This window comes from Gopherus evgoodei, chromosome 2 (genome assembly GCF_007399415.2).
Source record: "Gopherus evgoodei ecotype Sinaloan lineage chromosome 2, rGopEvg1_v1.p, whole genome shotgun sequence".
NCBI lineage: Eukaryota > Metazoa > Chordata > Testudines > Testudinidae > Gopherus > Gopherus evgoodei.
Window position 1 is genome coordinate 135285956 of NC_044323.1, and position 18074 is coordinate 135304029.

The 18074-nt window shown below is 43.6% G+C and overlaps 1 protein-coding gene across 1 annotated transcript in view; it reads right to left on the minus strand.

The window, feature by feature from the left end:
- Window positions 1-259: 259 nt before the first annotated feature.
- DNAH5 (dynein axonemal heavy chain 5) overlaps window positions 260-18074 on the minus strand; it is a 202250-nt gene continuing 184435 nt past the window's right edge. The window contains 3 exon segments of the mRNA XM_030551718.1: window positions 260-1435; window positions 12508-12739; window positions 16801-16953. Coding sequence (XP_030407578.1) covers window positions 1284-1435; window positions 12508-12739; window positions 16801-16953 — 537 coding nt within the window. The 3' untranslated portion in view covers window positions 260-1283.

An 18074-nucleotide genomic window follows, 5' to 3' on the forward strand; every position in this document is an offset into this window, starting at 1 on the left:
AGACCAAAGGTCCATCTAGCCCAGTATCCTGTCTTCCGACCATGGCCAATGTCAGGTGCCCCAGAGGGAATAAACAGAACAGGTAATCATCAAGTGATCCATCCCGTTGCTCATTCCCAGCTTCTGGCAAACAGAGGCTAGGGACACCATCCCTGCCCATCCTGGCTAATAAACACTGATGGACCTATCCTCCATGAATTTATCTAGTTCTTTTTTGAACCCTGTCTTGGCCTTCACAACATCCTCTGGCAAACAGTTCCACAGGTTGACTGTGCATTGTGTGAAGAAATACATTCTTTTGTTTGTTTTAAATCTGCTGCCTATTCATTTAATCTTGTTTTATGAGAATACTCCAAATACTCGTGGCCCATATTTCTGAGAATAGAAAATGAGACTTTTCTGGTAAATGGAATTTTTAAATGAATTTAGTGCGTTAGTGAGGCAGAATGACAGCAAAGTCCTATGTTAATTAAGGCAAAAGGAGGAAATGCTAGCTTCCCACACTGAACAAACAGCCTCCCTACCTCTTGGTGCTAAAACAGTGAATGCCCATTCCATTTTTACCCTCTGTGCTGAGACTTCCATAAGACTTATTTGTTAGGGTGATGGCCTCTAATGTGCACACCTGTCTAGGTAGGAATTGGATTGATGCTACAAACTCATTTCATGCAAACCCCCAAGCAGCGATCAGACTGCATACCACTTTGCATTTACCACTGACCTAGGGTTGGATTCAGACTGGTCCTCACTAGAAATCTGAGTCACACTGGAAAACGATATTGAGAAGTTATGCTAACTAACACAACATTTAACACACCTTAGCTGTCAGCACTGACAGGACCTGTATGCTTAACATTGTAATCTGGTTGCAGATGAGCACTGCTGGAACAGCAGCATTAGCCATGACCAGCTGACACTGCTAAAGACAGCCAGCTCATTTACACTCATGGCTATGTTGTGTTTAAACAGCATTTGTTCAAATACCCAATTTTCTAGTGAAAACAAGCCCTGAGAGGTGAATAGGAGTGGGTATAGTCACTCAGTTGAGCCATCCAGTCCCGAAAGGCTTCTCTTTTAGTACATGTCTTTAGCCCACTAACTAACTTCTAGTAGATAAGCAGGAGTGGAAATAAGGGGGAGCACAACTACGAAAAAGAAAAATTTGTGACCCATCATCAATCTCATTCTTCATTAATGTTCATGTTAAAATTATGTGCAGAAAAAAAAATATCTTAAAATCCTGGTGAGAAACACTAGGGGGGAAAGTGAAAATTGATTTAACATTACTTGACATCACAAAGAAGTGCTACACCACGCAGTATCCAGTGCTCTGGAGGTTGGACGGTTTTAAGGTCCACAGCAGCAACATAATTCAGGTCTGTTCGATGTGGTTTTTTGTAGATTGGACATGAGTACAGATGAGGATCTTTCGAATCTAGGAAAATGGAGGGGGGGGGAAAACCACACATGAAAAGATGCCCTGGGAAATGAGGCTGAACAGATAGGATGTTAGAAGGCAGAGCACAACCTAAACAGAAATATAAATACATCGAGTCAAAGTTCAGTAGCTGATAGCTCTTCTCAACAAAAGCAAAGGAAGTTCAGTTAACACCACACTCCTTGCTCTTTTGCTACTACTTGAAAAACAGATCACATACAGTACCATGTGCAACTCTTGTAAGTTTGGGGATTTAGTATTAAACTATAGTACTTGACAGAGTAAGGAGTTAAATGAGCATCCTGCAGTGACTAGGATGCTAGCAGTTTCACCCTTCACTCTACTTCCTATTTTGAATGTTTCATGCTGACACATCAAGATGTGAAAATTACCTTTATTAAAATCTATTAATCTATTTTGAAATACTTTTTCAGTACGGTACAATTATTTACATGCTGCAGAAGTATGCATTGTCACCGATATTCTTCACTGTAAAAACTGGGACAAAATATTCCAGATATGATTAATGTACAGAAGTGTTTGTAATTCAGTATTCAAGCTGGTTTTTAATTTGCTTTTTAATATAATAATGATTTTCAGCTTGCTGAATCAGAGCCTTATTTATCTATCAAATTGTTTTTTGTAAGTAATACAGTTTATGATAATAAGACTTCTATTTCTTTCTTCCCAAACATCTGTAGAGTTCAAACTGTGCTAAACAGATTCATTCAAGTTAGTGTTAAATTGTTCCCAGGCTGAGATCTTATGTGTCAATCAGTTTGAAACAATTTTTATGATTAGGTTGTAACTCCTGCGAATAGTAATTATACAGAAAATACAGATAGACTGCATATTATAGGCATTTAGAAATGTTACCCCTGGTAAGCAAATGACATACACAAAAGAGCATGCCACGTACTGTCAGAGAAGATAAGCAACAAACATGGAATTCTGATAGCAAAGCACAGGAAACAGCAGTAAGCAGACTGTTTCTAACAGCTAAATGATTCGATATCTTTTCAGCTGTTTTCTGTGGGATTTGATTTCCTACTGCCTACTTTCATTTTCAGACATTAAAAATTCAGTTCCACAAAGCAGAATAGCCTTGCCTTCTGTTCTCCAGCTTGTCAGAATAGAGTGCAGACTGACATGTTTTTTCCTCTTTGGTGGCCCCAAATGTCATCCCACCTCCACCAGCTCTTTCAATCCTTTCACTTGGTTTGTTTGCTCAAGCAAACCTCCTTCACAGAACGTCAGTGTTGCGACATTTATGCGTACAATCAACACCTAGGTATAACACAGTAGTTCCCAAGAACATTGTTAAATCCGTTCATTTTTATTGTATTCATGTGTGCAAGCTATATGAATACTAGCATGTGTTCTCAAACTATACTATGGCCCTCAGGGCCAGATTTAGGGGCAGGTGACCCAGGCAACTGCCTGGGTTGCCAGGCTCGAGGTGCTGTTTTTGTTGTTAGCAACAAAAGGGAAAATAGAATGTTTGAAGTAAAATGTTTCAGGTATTCCATATGTGGATTAATTTTTTACTAACCAGAATGTTCTGGACCTCTGTAGCATCTCATGGAACCTTCCCAACTTTCTGAAAACTACATTTTCCTTGAACCTCCTAGGATGTTGTCAACCATGCACTCATGGGTATATGAGAGGTGCGGTGTTACCAGTCAGTCAGTGAGATATAAGAACAAAGTGAAGTGAGAGCCCAGCTGCAATATTGTGAACCTTGTTTTATTGTGTAATTGTGAAAGTGTATTTGAAGAGTGTAATTAGAGACTAATAAAGGGCATATTTAATGAGATCTATCAAACCCCTATCTACGCAACAAGAAATACATTACTACTTTTGCCATGGTTAACACATAATGTTTGATGACTTTCTACCACTGCAGAACATAGACTTTTGTTCTCCCTAATGCTGTGTTTTCTCCTGTAGAAAATAAAAGATGCCCCCGAAGAAGCCTTCACGAGTTCAGTATAGGAACCAAAAAGCTCAACTGCAATCTAGTTTCTAGCAAGGGACAAATTTGAGGGGGAAATATCTGAAACAGAACAACATAGACTGGGCTTTAGGCAACAGTGATCGTCCCAGTGCAGAAGAAATTGAGGAACGAAGCATAAATGATAGAAGTCCTATTACTCAGAAGTTAGCAGATTTACCTGAAGAGAAGGAATGGTAGCATAAAGGAGAGTAATGACAAAGAAGAATGTGGCTCACATGAAAAGGAGAGAAACAATAAAAAACAATCAACCTCTCATAATGACAGAAACAGCAGTGAGAAAAATTGCACACCACACATCTATACATCAGATCCTGCTTTATGGCTGACGATCCTAAACTGTGCTGATAATTAATCGTACAATTTTGAACAGGCTAGGCAAAACTGAGGATATGACATTTCTAGTAAATAAGCAGAAGCAACACTTCTCAAAGTCACGCTGAGAAAGAGTGCTTGAAAACGTTGAGAAACTGAATCAGCTTCGGCTAGTTTACTCAAAATCAACTGACATTTTTCTGTTTTTGTTGCAAAATATTTGACAAGAATGTCCAATCATTGCTTGTTCTTTCCAGGTACAATTACTGGCATAACTTAGTTTATGCTCTAAAGCAACATGAAAAGCAACATCTGGCTCTTTTACAGCTTACTCCAAATGGATGGAGGTCAAGGCTCAAGCTGAATAAATGTATAGACATAGAAAACCAGTGCATTATTAATGTAGAAATCCAACACTGGAGGAACATGCTTCAGCATCTGATCTCAATTACTCTCTTCCTTGCAAAAAATAATTTGGCTTTCTGGGGCTCATCGGATAAGTTGTTCACTGAATATTACAGTAATTTCTATGGTTTGGTAGAGCAACTTGGAAAATATGATGAAGTCATGCGTGAGCATCTATGTTGAGTAGTTCATGGGGGTTGGACAAGGTGACCTCCTGAGGTTCCTTCCAACCCTGATATTCTATGATGAAGAAGCTATGCACCATTATGGCAGCAAAAAAATTCAAAACTAACTGATTGACCTTATGGCAAGGAAGGTGCTTGATAACATATTGATTCGATTCAACAAAGCAAAGGACTACACCATAATAATGGACTTCACTCCCGACACTAGTCACAATGAAAAGATATTATTTACAGGAAGATTTGTTATCACCTACTGTAACACTATAACACTGCTCTACCCAATATTGGTGCACAGTTCAATTACTTGATGTTAGTACATTTAAGGTTATCTTAACATTAAAAAAGTTTCTATAAGCTTAAAGGAAACTTTTTTTGGGGGGGTGTGACATAACCTTATTCCCAGATTCTGGACCTTAGCGTCCAAAATTTGGGGGTTAGCATGAAAACCTCCAAGCTTAGTTACCAGCTTGGACCTGGTACTGCTGCCACCACCCAAAAAATTAGAGTGTTTGGGGCACTCTGGTCCCCCCTGAAAAACCTTCCCTGGGGACCACAAGACCCAAATCCCTTGAGTCTCACAACAAAGGGAAATAATCCTGATTCCCTTCCCCCCTCCAGGTGCTCCTGGAGAGATACACAGACACAAGCTCTGTGAAACTACGCAGAGTGAGTCCCCCTCTCCGTTCCCAATCCTGGAACAAAAGCACTTCCTCTTCACCCAGAGGAAATGCAAAATCAGGCTAGCAATCCAACACACAGCTCTCCCCTTGATTTCTTCCTCCCACCAATTCCCTGGTGAGTACAGACTTAATTTCCCTGAAGTAAAGAAAACTCCAACAGGTCTTAAAGAAACTTTATATAAAAGAAAGAAAAAATACAAATGTTCTCTCGTATTAAGATGATACAACACAGGGTCAATTGCTTAAAAGAATATTGAATAAACAGCCTTATTCAAAAAGAATACAAATCAAAGCACCCAGCACTTATATTCATGCAAATACCAAAGAAAAGAACCATATAACTTACTATCTGATCTCTTTGTCCTTACTCTTAGAAACAGAAGACTAGAAAGTAGAAAGTACTTCTCCAAAGCTCAGAGAAGCAGGCAGGCAGCCAAAGACTCAGAGACACACTTCCCCTCCACCCAAAGTTGAAAAAATCCAGTTTTCCTGATTGGTTCTCTGGTCAGGTGTTTCAGGTGAAAGAGACATTAACCCTTAGCTATCTGTTTATGACACGCCCCCCAAATTGCAGACAGTGGGGAAGCTCACTGGCGGCAATTTCCTTCTAGAACTTGAAAATAAACAGATTAATACAACACATGCACCTTTACATATACCCCTAAGTATATAACTAACAGACTTTTACACTTTAAGAACACTTTTTAACTACTGGATTCTGGGAAACTCTCACGGGAGAGTGCATCAGCAACTTTGTTAGAAGCTCCTGTGATGTGTTGAATTTTAAAATCAAAATCTTGGAGAGCTAAACCCACGAAGAAGTTTCTTGTTGTTCCCCTTGGCAGTATGAAGCCACTTTAGTGCAGCATGGTCAGTTTGTAGTTGGAACCCGCCGTCCCCAAACATATGGGCGTAGCTTCTCCAGGGCGTACACAATGGCATAGCATTCCTTTTCACTGACTGACCAGTGACTTCCCTCTCAGACAGTTTTTTGCTGAGAAACACGACAGGATGGAAGTTGTGATCTGTTGCTTCCTGCATGAGTACTGCTCCTATACCACGCTCAGATGCATCCGTGGTTACTAGGAATGGCTTGTCAAAGTCCGGGGCCCTGAGTACAGGGTCAGACATGAGCGTTGCCTTAAGCTGGGTAAGGCTTTTTGACACTCATTAGTTCCACTTAACGGCATTTGGCTGGGTCTTTTTGGTTAGGTCGGTCAATGGGGCAGCGATTTGGCTGTAGTGTGGTACAAATCGCCTGTAGTATCCGGCCAAGCCTAAGAAGGATTGGACCTGTTTTTTTGACCTTGGGACAGGCCACTTTTGGATAGCATCCACCTTGGCCTGTAGGGGGTTTATGGTTCCTCGACCCACCTGGTGCCCAGGTAAGTCACTCTGTTTGGCCTATTTGACAATTTTTGGCCTTAACAGTTAGTCCTGCCTGCCTGATGCGCTCAAGACCTTTTCCAGGTGTAGTAAGGTGTTCTGGCCAGGAGTCTGAAAAAATGGCCACATCATCGAGGTAGGCAACTGCGAATTCTCCCAGTCCAGCTAGTAGACCATCTACCAGCCTCTGGAAGGTGGCGGGCGCATTTCGAAGGCCGAAAGGAAGGACATTGAATTCATACACCCCCGCATGGGTGACGAATGCTGACCTCTCCTTGGCGGGTTCATCTAGCGGTACTTGCCAGTACCCCTTGGTTAAGTCTATTGTAGAGATGAACTGGGCACGTCCCAACTTTTCCAATAGCTCATCAGTGCGTGGGCATTGGATAGTTGTCCGGACGAGTTACCGCATTTAGCTTACGGTAGTCCACGCAAAAGCGTATTTCCCATCTGGTTTGGGTACCAGAACCACTGGAGATGCCCATGCACTGGTAGATGAGCGGATTATACCCATCTGTAGCATGTTCTGGATCTCCCGTTCTATAGCAGCTTGGGCATGAGGAGACACCCGGTAGGGTGGGGTTCTGATTGGGTGAGCATTACCTGTATCAATGGAGTGGTATGCCCGTTCAGTCCGTCCTGGGGTGGCTGAGAACAATGGGGCGAAGCTAGTGCACAGCTCCTTGATTTGTTGCCGCTGCAGACGTTCCAGGGTGGTTGAGAGGTTCACCTCTTCCACGCCACCGTCTTTTTTCCCGTCGTAGTAGACACCGTCAGGCCACTCAGCATCATCTCCCTGGACTGTAAACTGACAAACCTGTAAGTCTCTGGAATAGAAAGGCTTGAGAGAATTAACATGGTACACTTTAGGCTTTAGTGAGGAATTGGGAAATGCTATGAGGTAGTTTACAGCTCCCAGGCGCTCTTGGACCGTGAATGGCCCTTCCCATGATGCTTCCATCTTATGGGCCTGTTGCGCCTTCAAGACCATAACCTGGTCTCCTACCTTGAAGGAACGTTCTCTGGCATGTCTGTCATACCAGGCCTTTTGCTCTTCTTGAGCATCCTTTAGGTTCTCTCTAGCAAGGGCTAAAGAGTGTCGGAGGGTGCTTTGTAGGTTGCTTACAAAGTCCAGAATGTTAGTTCCTGGAGAAGGCGTAAACCCCTCCCATTGCTGCTTCACCAACTGTACTGGCGCCTTAACCTCGTGACCATACACAAGTTCAAATGGTGAAAACCCTAAACTGGGATGTGGTACAGCCCTGTAGGCAAACAGCAACTGCTGCAACACTAGGTCCCAATTATTGGAGAATTCGTTGATGAATTTTCTTATCATGGCCCCCAAAGTTCCATTGAACCTTTCCACCAGGCCATTGGTTTGATGGTGGTACGGGGTGGCAACCAAGTGATTCACCCCATGAGTTTCCCACAGTTTTTCCATGGTCCCTGCCAGGAAATTAGACCCTGAATCTGTAAGGATGTCAGAGGGCCAACCTACCCTGGCAAAGATGTCTGTTAGGGCCAGGCACACAGTGTTAGCCCTGGTGTTGCCTAGAGCTACTGCTTCTGGCCATCGGGTAGCAAAGTCCACTAAAGTCAGTACGTACTGCTTTCCTCTGGGCGTCTTTTTTGGGAAAGGGCCCAGAATATCCACAGCTACTCGCTGAAATGGGACCTCAATTATGGGGAGTGGCTGGAGAGGGGCCTTGACCTGGTCTTGAGGCTTTCCCACTCTTTGGCATACCTCACAAGACCGGACATACTTGGCAACGTCCTTGCCCATCCCCTCCCAGTGGAAGGACTTCCCCAACCGGTCCTTGGTTCTGTTCACCCCAGCATGGCCACTGGGATGATCATGGGCTAAGCTTAAGAGCTTCCCCCGGTACTTAGTTGGAACCACCAACTGTTTTTGCGGCTGCCATTCTTCCCGGTGTCCACCAGAAAGAATTTCCTTGTATAAAAGTCCTTGGTCTATAACAAACCGGGATCGATTAGAAGAGCTGAGAGGCGGTGGGGTGCTCCGTGCCGCCGCCCAAGCTTTCTGAAGGCTGTCATCTGCTTCCTGCTCAGCCTGGAACTGTTCCCTTGAGGCTGGGGTCACCAGTTCTTCCTCAGACTGTGGACTTGGGCTTGGTCCCTCTGGAAGCGATGTAGGTGATGGGGTTGTTTTCGTGCTGGTGAACCGCTCTCCGCTGGTGCACCTGAGGGTATTTCAGGCTCTGGCTGAGCCTTTTGGGTATGGCTGTCTTTTGCTTCTGCCAGTTCTGGCTTGCTGGCGCCCTCTGGCGTTGAGTTTGAAGATGTGGTTGCACTTGCTGGTGCTGGTTGCTGTTCCAGTTCCGGGCCTGGGACTGGAGATGCTGTGGCTGTTTCAGTGGTAGGCATGGAATCCGGGTCCACTGCCTCTGTCTGGGTCTCTGGTAACACAGACTGGGCTTCTGTGGACGGCTCAGGAACAGGAATGGGTCTGGAAGCTTGCCTGGTTTGGCTACGGGTAACCATTCCCACTCTCTTGGCCCGCCTCACCTGGTTGGCCAAGTCTTCCCCCAGTAGCATGGGGATAGGATAATTGTCATAGACTGCAAAAGTCCACATTCCTGACCAGCCTTTGTACTGGACAGGCAGTTGAGCTGTAGGCAAGTCTACAGCTTGTGACATGAAGGGGTAAATTGTAACTTTGGCCTTTGGGTTGATGAATTTGGGGTCAACGAAGGATTGGTGGATAGCTGACACTTGTGCCCCCGTGTCTCTCCACGCAGTAACCTTCTTTCCGCCCACTCTCAAATTTTCCCTTCGCTCCAAGGGTATTTGAGAGGCATCCGGGCCTGGGGATCTTTGGTGTGATGGTGGTGTAATGAATTGCACTCGCATGGTGTTCTTGGGACAGTTGGCCTTGATATGTCCCGGTTCATTACACTTAAAGCATCTTCCATCTGATGGGTCATTGGGCCGAGGGGAGTTACTGGAGACTGGTGAGGTTGAAGAGTAGGGTATCTGTGGCTTACTTGGGTGGTATGTAGGGTCTTTGGCTGTCCTCGGTTGTAGGGTTTATGGTCTGTGTGCCCCCTGGGGTAATCGTTCCCCTTGACAGTAGCTTTTTTGCTTTCTGCCAGTTCCATCCATTTGGCTCCAATCTCCCCCGCCTCAGCGATAGTTTTGGGATTTCTATCTTGTATGTACCGTGTGATGTCTTCAGGAACACCATCCAAGAACTGCTCCATTTGTATGAGGAGGTTCACTTCTTCCAAGGTTTGAATGTTGTTTCCTGTTAACCAGGCCTCATAGTTTTTTGCAATGTAGTAGGCGTGTTTGGGAAATGACACCTCTGGTTTCCATTTTTGGGTTCTGAAGCGCCGACGGGCATGATCTGGGGTTATCCCCATCCTGTATCTGGCCTTGGTTTGAAAAAGTTTATAGTCATTCATTTGCGGCTTGGGCATTTCAGCTGCCACCTCTGCTAAAGGTCCACTGAGGTGTGGCCTTAATTCTACCATGTACTGGTCTTCGGGGATGCTGTACCCAAGACAGGCTCTTTCAAAATTTTCCAAGAAGGCCTCGGTGTCATCACCTGCCTTGTAGGTGGGAAATTTCCTGTGCTGTGGAGCAATAATTGGCGCCGGGTTGTTAGGGTTGGCTGGCACATGCAGCCCAGCTTTTGCCATCTCCAGTTCATGTTTTCTCTGTTTTTCCTTCTCTTCATTCTCTTTTTGGTGTTTTTCCATTTCTTTTTGGTGTTTTTCCATTTCTTTTTGGTGTTTTTCCATTTCTTTTTGGTGCTTTTCCATTTCTCGGCGGTGGGCCACCTCTTCTTCTTCTAGTTTTCTTTTGTGTGCTGCCTCTTGGGCTGCCTGTTCTCTTTGGAAGGCTGCCAGTTTGATGCTTTCTTCCTTTTCTTTTATCTCCATCTCTTTTTGTTTCATTTCCAGTTGTCGCCTGTGTTCAGCTTCTTTTAATTGGGCTTCGGCCTCCATTTTTGTCCTGGTAGACATGGTTCCTGTTTTCTTGTGTTGGGGTGCCCTCCGGTGTTTCTCTTTTGAACTGCAGGCTCTGTTGCCTCCTGAAGTCTGCCTAGCAACAGTGCTTTTTTCCCTTTCTCTCTCTAGCTAATGTTCAATGAAGGGAAACCAGAAAAACCACTTTATTTGCATGCATATAGAGTGCTGGTATGACTCTCAATGGGAGTGCTATTGTGTGACAATAGACTGTCAATAGTCTGCTAATGGCTTCTTGCTTACTATGCAAGCCACAAACTGCTAGAGAGAGCAGAAAAAAAAAAATTCTCTCTGGTTCCCTTTTAAAACCAAACTGTTTCTCTCTGCTAAAAAAACCCTTAGCAGAGAAAAGAAAAATATAATATTCCTACTGGCTTCTGGATTCTGTCTATCTCCCGCCACTGCCACCATGACATAACCTTATTCCCAGATTCTGGACCTTAGCGTCCAAAATTTGGGGGTTAGCATGAAAACCTCCAAGCTTAGTTACCAGCTTGGACCTGGTACTGCTGCCACCACCCAAAAAATTAGAGTGTTTTGGGGCACTCTGGTCCCCCTGAAAAACCTTCCCTGGGGACCACAAGACCCAAATCCCTTGAGTCTCACAACAAAGGGAAATAATCCTGATTCCCTTCCCCCCTCCAGGTGCTCCTGGAGAGATACACAGACACAAGCTCTGTGAAACTACGCAGAGTGAGTCCCCCTCTCCGTTCCCAATCCTGGAACAAAAGCACTTTCCTCTTCACCCAGAGGAAATGCAAAATCAGGCTAGCAATCCAACACACAGCTCTCCCCTTGATTTCTTCCTCCCACCAATTCCCTGGTGAGTACAGACTTAATTTCCCTGAAGTAAAGAAAAACTCCAACAGGTCTTAAAAGAAAACTTTATATAAAAAAGAAAGAAAAATACAAATGTTCTCTCTGTATTAAGATGATACAACACAGGGTCAATTGCTTAAAAGAATATTGAATAAACAGCCTTATTCAAAAAGAATACAAATCAAAGCACCCAGCACTTATATTCATGCAAATACCAAAGAAAAGAAACCATATAACTTACTATCTGATCTCTTTGTCCTTACTCTTAGAAACAGAAGACTAGAAAGTAGAAAGTACTTCTCCAAAGCTCAGAGAAGCAGGCAGGCAGCCAAAAGACTCAGAGACACACTTCCCTCCACCCAAAGTTGAAAAAATCCAGTTTCCTGATTGGTTCTCTGGTCAGGTGTTTCAGGTGAAAGAGACATTAACCCTTAGCTATCTGTTTATGACAGGGTGCTTATAATAAATACTGATTTACAAATTCTAGCATGCAAATTTATTGTCTTATATGACAGTGATACATCATGCATGCAAATCATGCATCAAAGTCATGAAATGCAATACAAGCGCAATAAAAAATTAGGTATTCAAATGTTTAACAAAGGGAGGAGGGGAGGCACCGAAGACGCTCCTTGCTGAGGGCCCCGGGTTTGGTCTAGGGTCAGCCCTATTGCAGAGTTTGGCCTTCATTCTTGTAAAGAAGCCTAAGTTCTCCATGTAGCCCCAGTGATATTTTGGGCTATCAGACAAATATTCAATTAGAAAAAGGATTCCTACTTCATTTACAATGGACTTCAGTATTGTAGGTAGTCCAAAAAACTGTGAGGGGGGGGGGATAAAATGGTTTCTGCTTCCACTGTTATGCTGTAACACCACTACTGGGGTACACCAGAATTCTGAGACTTGAACATACATTTTGTTATATAATGTTTAAGCACATTAGAAGTGGAAGACAAAATGCTACAGTCTTGCAGCGGTAAAAGAGGTTAGGAATCATTTGTAATTGCATATATTCCAAAACTACAGCAACAACAGTATTGTGACATATGTTTTTAACTTAATTAGAGTGTCAGCTTTCAAGGCAGGAACCATTTATTACTATTCATAAAGTATGATTTCAAATCTTGATTGTTTTCCAGTAGATCCTAGAAGCCGTCCACAAACATAACACCTCTATGCTCTGAAGAATTATTAACAATTGGTCAAGTATATGTAAACACAAATTAAAATTAAGCTGCTATCAATACAGCAAAACCTGAAGTTAATCACTTACTGTTGTTCTCTGCATAAATCCGTATGACAGGCATCATTTCAAAGAGCACCTTAGGCTTAGACTCAATGATTTTAAAATTTCTTCTGTCCCAACCAGCTCCTTCCAGATAGAGTCCATATACATAGACACCCTCAGGAGGAGAAGTTGTGATGTCATCCTTCATCCACTTGGTGACTTCATTGCACAGTGCTACACTATCAAGTGCCCATCCTTTGTTGGCTCGAGTTATTTCCTATTCAAAGCAACAATGAAGACTATGGGTAAAATTATGAAGAGTGCCTATGATTTAGGACAATGATTTCAGTGCATACAGAGCCATCCTTAATCCTGCATTATCACAAAGTTAATTACACCTCTACCCCTCTATAGCATGGTTGTGGGGAGCCCGAAATCCCTACCATGTTATAGCTAAGCCCCATTATATCAGAGTAGGGGCAGCAGGGCTCCAGCTGTGATTTAAAGAGTTCCGGGCTCTGGCTGCTGCAGGGAGCCCGGGCCCTTTAAATCGCCAGCCGAGCACCACTGCTGCAGCCCCGGGGTAGCGGTGGCGGGGCTCCAGTGGTGATTTAAAGGGCCCTGGGCACTCCACAACAGCTGGAGCCCCGGGCCCTTTCCATCGCCGGTGAACCTCGCTGCCGCAGCCCCGGGGCAGTGGCGGCAGGGCTCCAGTGAGATTTAAAGGGCCCAGGGCTCCCTGCAGGAGCTGGAGCCCCGGACCCATTAAAGTGCCACCAGAGTCCCGCTGCTACCGCGCTATACATGAACCCGTGTTATATCGAGCCACGTTATAGCGGGGTACAGAGTACTTTAAATTATCATAAAAGCAAACATTTACCTTTTCTGCAGTACTCTCTATGATTAAAGCAGCATTATTTCCCTCCAGCCCAGCAGCAGTGTGTTCATTTCATAGCAAATTAAATACTTTGTTGCCAACCACCCTTCTCCTCCACAAAAAATGCACTTTGAGATAAGTCATTTTTAGATTCATTTTCCCTTCCAGATAAATAAATAATGAAAAATGCACTAAAAAGGTACCAGAGTTAAACACGTCTGCCTTTTAAAGGTCAGTTTGCAATGCTGTAGCTGTATCGGTCAGAGGATATTAGAAAGACAAGGTGGGAGAGGTAATATCTTTTATTGGAACAAATTCTGCTGATGAAAGAAACAAGCTTTCAACCTTATGCAGAGCTCTTCCTCAGGTCTGGGAAAGGTAGCTTATCTTAAAGGTCAGGACAGCATAAGAAAAACAGCCTGACCATTAGGCTGATTTTTCCTGGGAGTGCCAGGAAATCTTTCCTTGATGATATATTATTAAAAAGAGGTCTGAATGGATTTATCTGTATGTGCGATTTTCAATGTTATATTTGTAACATTATAGCTCATTAATGTAAGTATTATGACTTAGGAGGAGAGCCATAAAATATCCAGTCAATGATATGCCTAACTGGCTTATCTGAGTGTGAACCTTAAGAGCGACTGCTTCCTGGAAGAGTGGGAACATTAAGTTAACACACAATCATTGAGTAAAAGATTCCTAAATCAACATGGTTATGTACTCGCTGGAACTACATGCAGTTGTATTATTGGAAAACTCTGTTCTTTCTGGGAAGTGAAGTGTGTCACTCCACTATATAAGGCTGGAAGGACACTTTCTGCCATAAACCAGGCACACAATGCAACATGGTAACCCTTGAGATTTGATTTGTGTTTAATTTTTCTTTAGGCGTGCAGTTTGTGTGTATTATCTACACTATATTTTTAAATGTCATTTCTGATTCCAAGATTCTTCTGACATACTGTAGTGAAGTGAGACTCACCAGCGTGGCGCTTCTTGCTGATTATCCTGGGAATTAGTTCTTTTCCAGCCTGGAGTACCCTCTGCAGGCCCGTGTCTCGCCTGCCTTAAGGCCCCCATGTTCCTCCCAGACCCTGGTGCCCCTTTTCCTCTGAGTTCGGCCCCCAGCAGTAACCCACAGTCTGAGTCTCCCCTCTCAGGGAGGGGAGATCCCAACCCTCTACACCCACCTTGCCTCAGAGGCTACTGCCAGTCGTCATCTAGCTCCCACTCACTGGGGCAATCTGCAGTCTGTAAAGGCCACTCATCATTGGCAAGGGGTTAGGACCTGCTGCCTCTGCCTATTCCTGGGCTACACCTCTGCACCCCCAGTACCTTCAACAAGGCCTACAGCCTGGGGGTTTACCAGGCTGGAGCTCCCCGGCTCCATTTGCCCTTCCCCAGCACTGCTCTACATTCGATACCCTACTCCCAGGCCACTAGCCCTTCCCACTCCAGAGCTAGAGTGAGACTCCTTCAGCTCCTGGCCCCCAGCCCAGGGACAGCGGGGTCCTGATTGAGCTTCCCCAATCAGCCTAGTTTGGCTGCTTTTAACCCTTGTTTTACTGGAGTGGGGCAGCCACCCCACTACACATACCTTATAATAAAAGCCTCTTTTATGTCATCTGGTTGTTTGATTTCGGGAGATACTTGCTGAAGAAAGTGATTACTTACCAGCCTTCAGATCTGGAGTAAGGCAATAAAGTATATTACAGTGCAGGGGTGCATTGTACTTTTGACCACTCTTTCATTCACTCCCATAGGCATCCTTTGCAAGTGATATGCCTAAATCTGCATTCTTTAACAGTGGAAACCCTGCAGTTCACCCCACTTTTAGGTTGAATCATCAGGTTACAGCATCCCCTGTATGCAAGAATTGTATTACCTCTGAAAGCTCAACTGGTTTCAGCCCCTGCTACAGAATTCTCTCTAGGTGCTTATGACCAGTACGAAATGGCAGTGACTTAGGACAGCTTATTGAAAGCAACTATGATTTATTTATTCAAAGGAACATTACAAGTAGAGAGTCAAGGATTAAAATAACAAAAGACTACAGGCATATGGTCTTACCTAAATTTGGCCTCCACTTACCCTGATGTGATAGCATCAGGGGTCTGTGTTACAGTCTGTTTCTCTGCAGATCCTCTGACCTATCTCTACTCCAAATCTCAACTTTTTAAGCATTTCAAACTTTTTTGTTTGACTGTCCCTGCCTAAAAGGTCCTGGGGTTTCCAACTAAAGATTCTCCCTGCCCTCAACTATCTAAACCCTAATTCCACATTCCAAGAGGTATATATTCCATTGAATACCTCCTCTGAGTATGGCTGTCTATACCCAGTAGCTTTTAGATTCCTACAATCCAAAGCTAGCTCAAACTGATTTAACTCCTAGATAAACCTTTAGCCAGAAACATAATAACCACCATGTTTACAGATTGTCTGTATGGAAGAGATATGTGCAATTTCATATTCTTCACTGAAAGAAGCTACTCTGCTTCAACTTCTGACCTCCAGGTGTGACAAAGAGGACTAACTTCATTTTTTCTGGAAACTTTCCAGATAGGCTAAGCACTGAAGAGGACAGAGAACAAGGGCCCTGGACAGCCCTTGTGTGAGTGTGCAAAGACAAAAAGGGCACAAGGATTTCCTACCCTTTGCACCCCTCACTCCCAGAGGGGCTGTTCGGAACCCAGGTGAAGAACATAGTATCTCCACCACAGTTGCCAACTTTCACATGGTAAATAAGCACCCTAACTTTCACAATAAGCCAAAAATCAAGCTAATCCAATTTCAAAACAAGGCCAAAACAAGCCAATTCCTAAGAACCCCAACACTCTATGTGAATAGATCCCCCCCAGCATACAGTCTGGGACTGTGGTGAGCCTGCTGTTCACCCTGACTCCATCCTCTTCCCCCCGCTCCCTGCCTCTGCTTGCCCACCCTTGCCGGGAGCTGATCAAAAAAAAGAAGCAACAAGCCAAACAAGCAACAAGCTACAAGCCAAAAACTAGCCAACAAGCAACTCACAAGCCAATTAAGCCAAAAACAAGCCCAATTTCTGCGTTTTTTCTGTGGGTTTACCATATCTGATCTCTACTCCCTCCCAGAGACCCTCTATGGCAGCCCTTGGCATGAAGATGGGTGGGCCCAAAATAGTAAGTACAGTGCACCATATTCAAGTGTAACATGGCAGATATGACTGCTAAGACAGCAAAAAATTGTCCTGGGGATTTCAGCTGTCCCTTAGCTCCCCTTCTAACATGTCTGATGTAATCAAGGGCAGAATCTAATCCTAAAAGGGCAAAGTAGTTCAACAAACAAAAGAAAATATTCCTTCTCTCTCTCTCTCTCTCACACACACACACACACACACACACACACACACACACCCTTCCCATGCAAGCTATAATAAAGAGGGAATATTATTGAAAGGGTAATATGAAAAGAAAACAATTCACCTGTCTCATTGCAGTCAAAAATCCTTGCGGGTTAAAGAACCCTGTCATCCAGAAGCAGTTTGGTCGGCCCTCAAATATCCAGTAGTAAAACTGACGGTTTCTTTCCAGAAGTTCAGTAAACCAGAAACCTAGTGTGCTGGAAGCCCAAGACCTCTAAAAACAGGTAAAAAAGAGGTGCTTTTCAGGGACGGGGGATGTTTAGACCTTTGAAGATTTTGTAATCACATCAATGCCAATTAATTTATCATATCAAGGAAAATATCTCAAAGTATTAGGGATATATTATTACAAGACTATTGAAATATTAAGTTTGGAATTATCAAGCTCAGGCTGAAATTTTGGCCCTGCTAAAGCCAACGATACAACTCCAATTGACTTCATTAGGGCCAGAATTTCTCCCTATATCCATTATTATAGACAGGATTAGTAGCATCACCTGTAGCTATGGTGGTCAGACATTTCCCATTGTAAGACTCCATTTCAGTTGATTCTAACTTTGTCAAACTAATTGTTTGGGATGAACGTTTCCATGTTGGATGTCTCTCTCAGGCTGAATTTTTTTCTTTGAACTTTCAGTCAAAATGGATTGGCTGTTCTGAGACTTAGTGTAGGGGATTTTTTATTTTATTTTTTACTTATGTTAAAATTCTGTCACCTCTTTTTGAATAGCAACATACCCATTCTTTGGAGCAAGGACTTCAAATTTGGCAGATGGGTGGATCTCATGTGAGGTATGTGCCTTCTGCAGTCCCCAGGAAAATCTGCCCAAATTTGGCCAAGTTATATGCCCTTGAAAAATGCAGTTCCCCTGAGAGCACCACAGAGTACTGGAGCACCTCCAACTTCCAGGGTAGGAGAAAAGGCCTATCTCATTTTCCCCTGACCACCCTCTGGTTCCAGCACATGATGCCAGAAGCCAACCACCTTTCTGGGTAACAGCCTTAGCTTGTTGCTAATTAGTCCAGGATCTCAAAGGGTAGAAGTCTGTGTTGCAATGATTAAATCTCACATTTCCAACCCTGCTAATGATGCATGATGGGGAGGTAGTTGCATATAAAATAACTGTTTTTGCCTTTATCTTTTTAAGAAAAGGATATAGGAAATTACATAAAACAAATAGTATTTAGGTTGCAAAGTAAACAACTCAAAAGTTACTAAATGCCAGCAATAAGGGGTGCTCAATTAACCTCAGTTGGACCCCCTTCCACATTTAAAACAATACCTAACTAGTGCCTTTTAACCATAGATGTCAAAGCACTGCATTTTTCTATAAC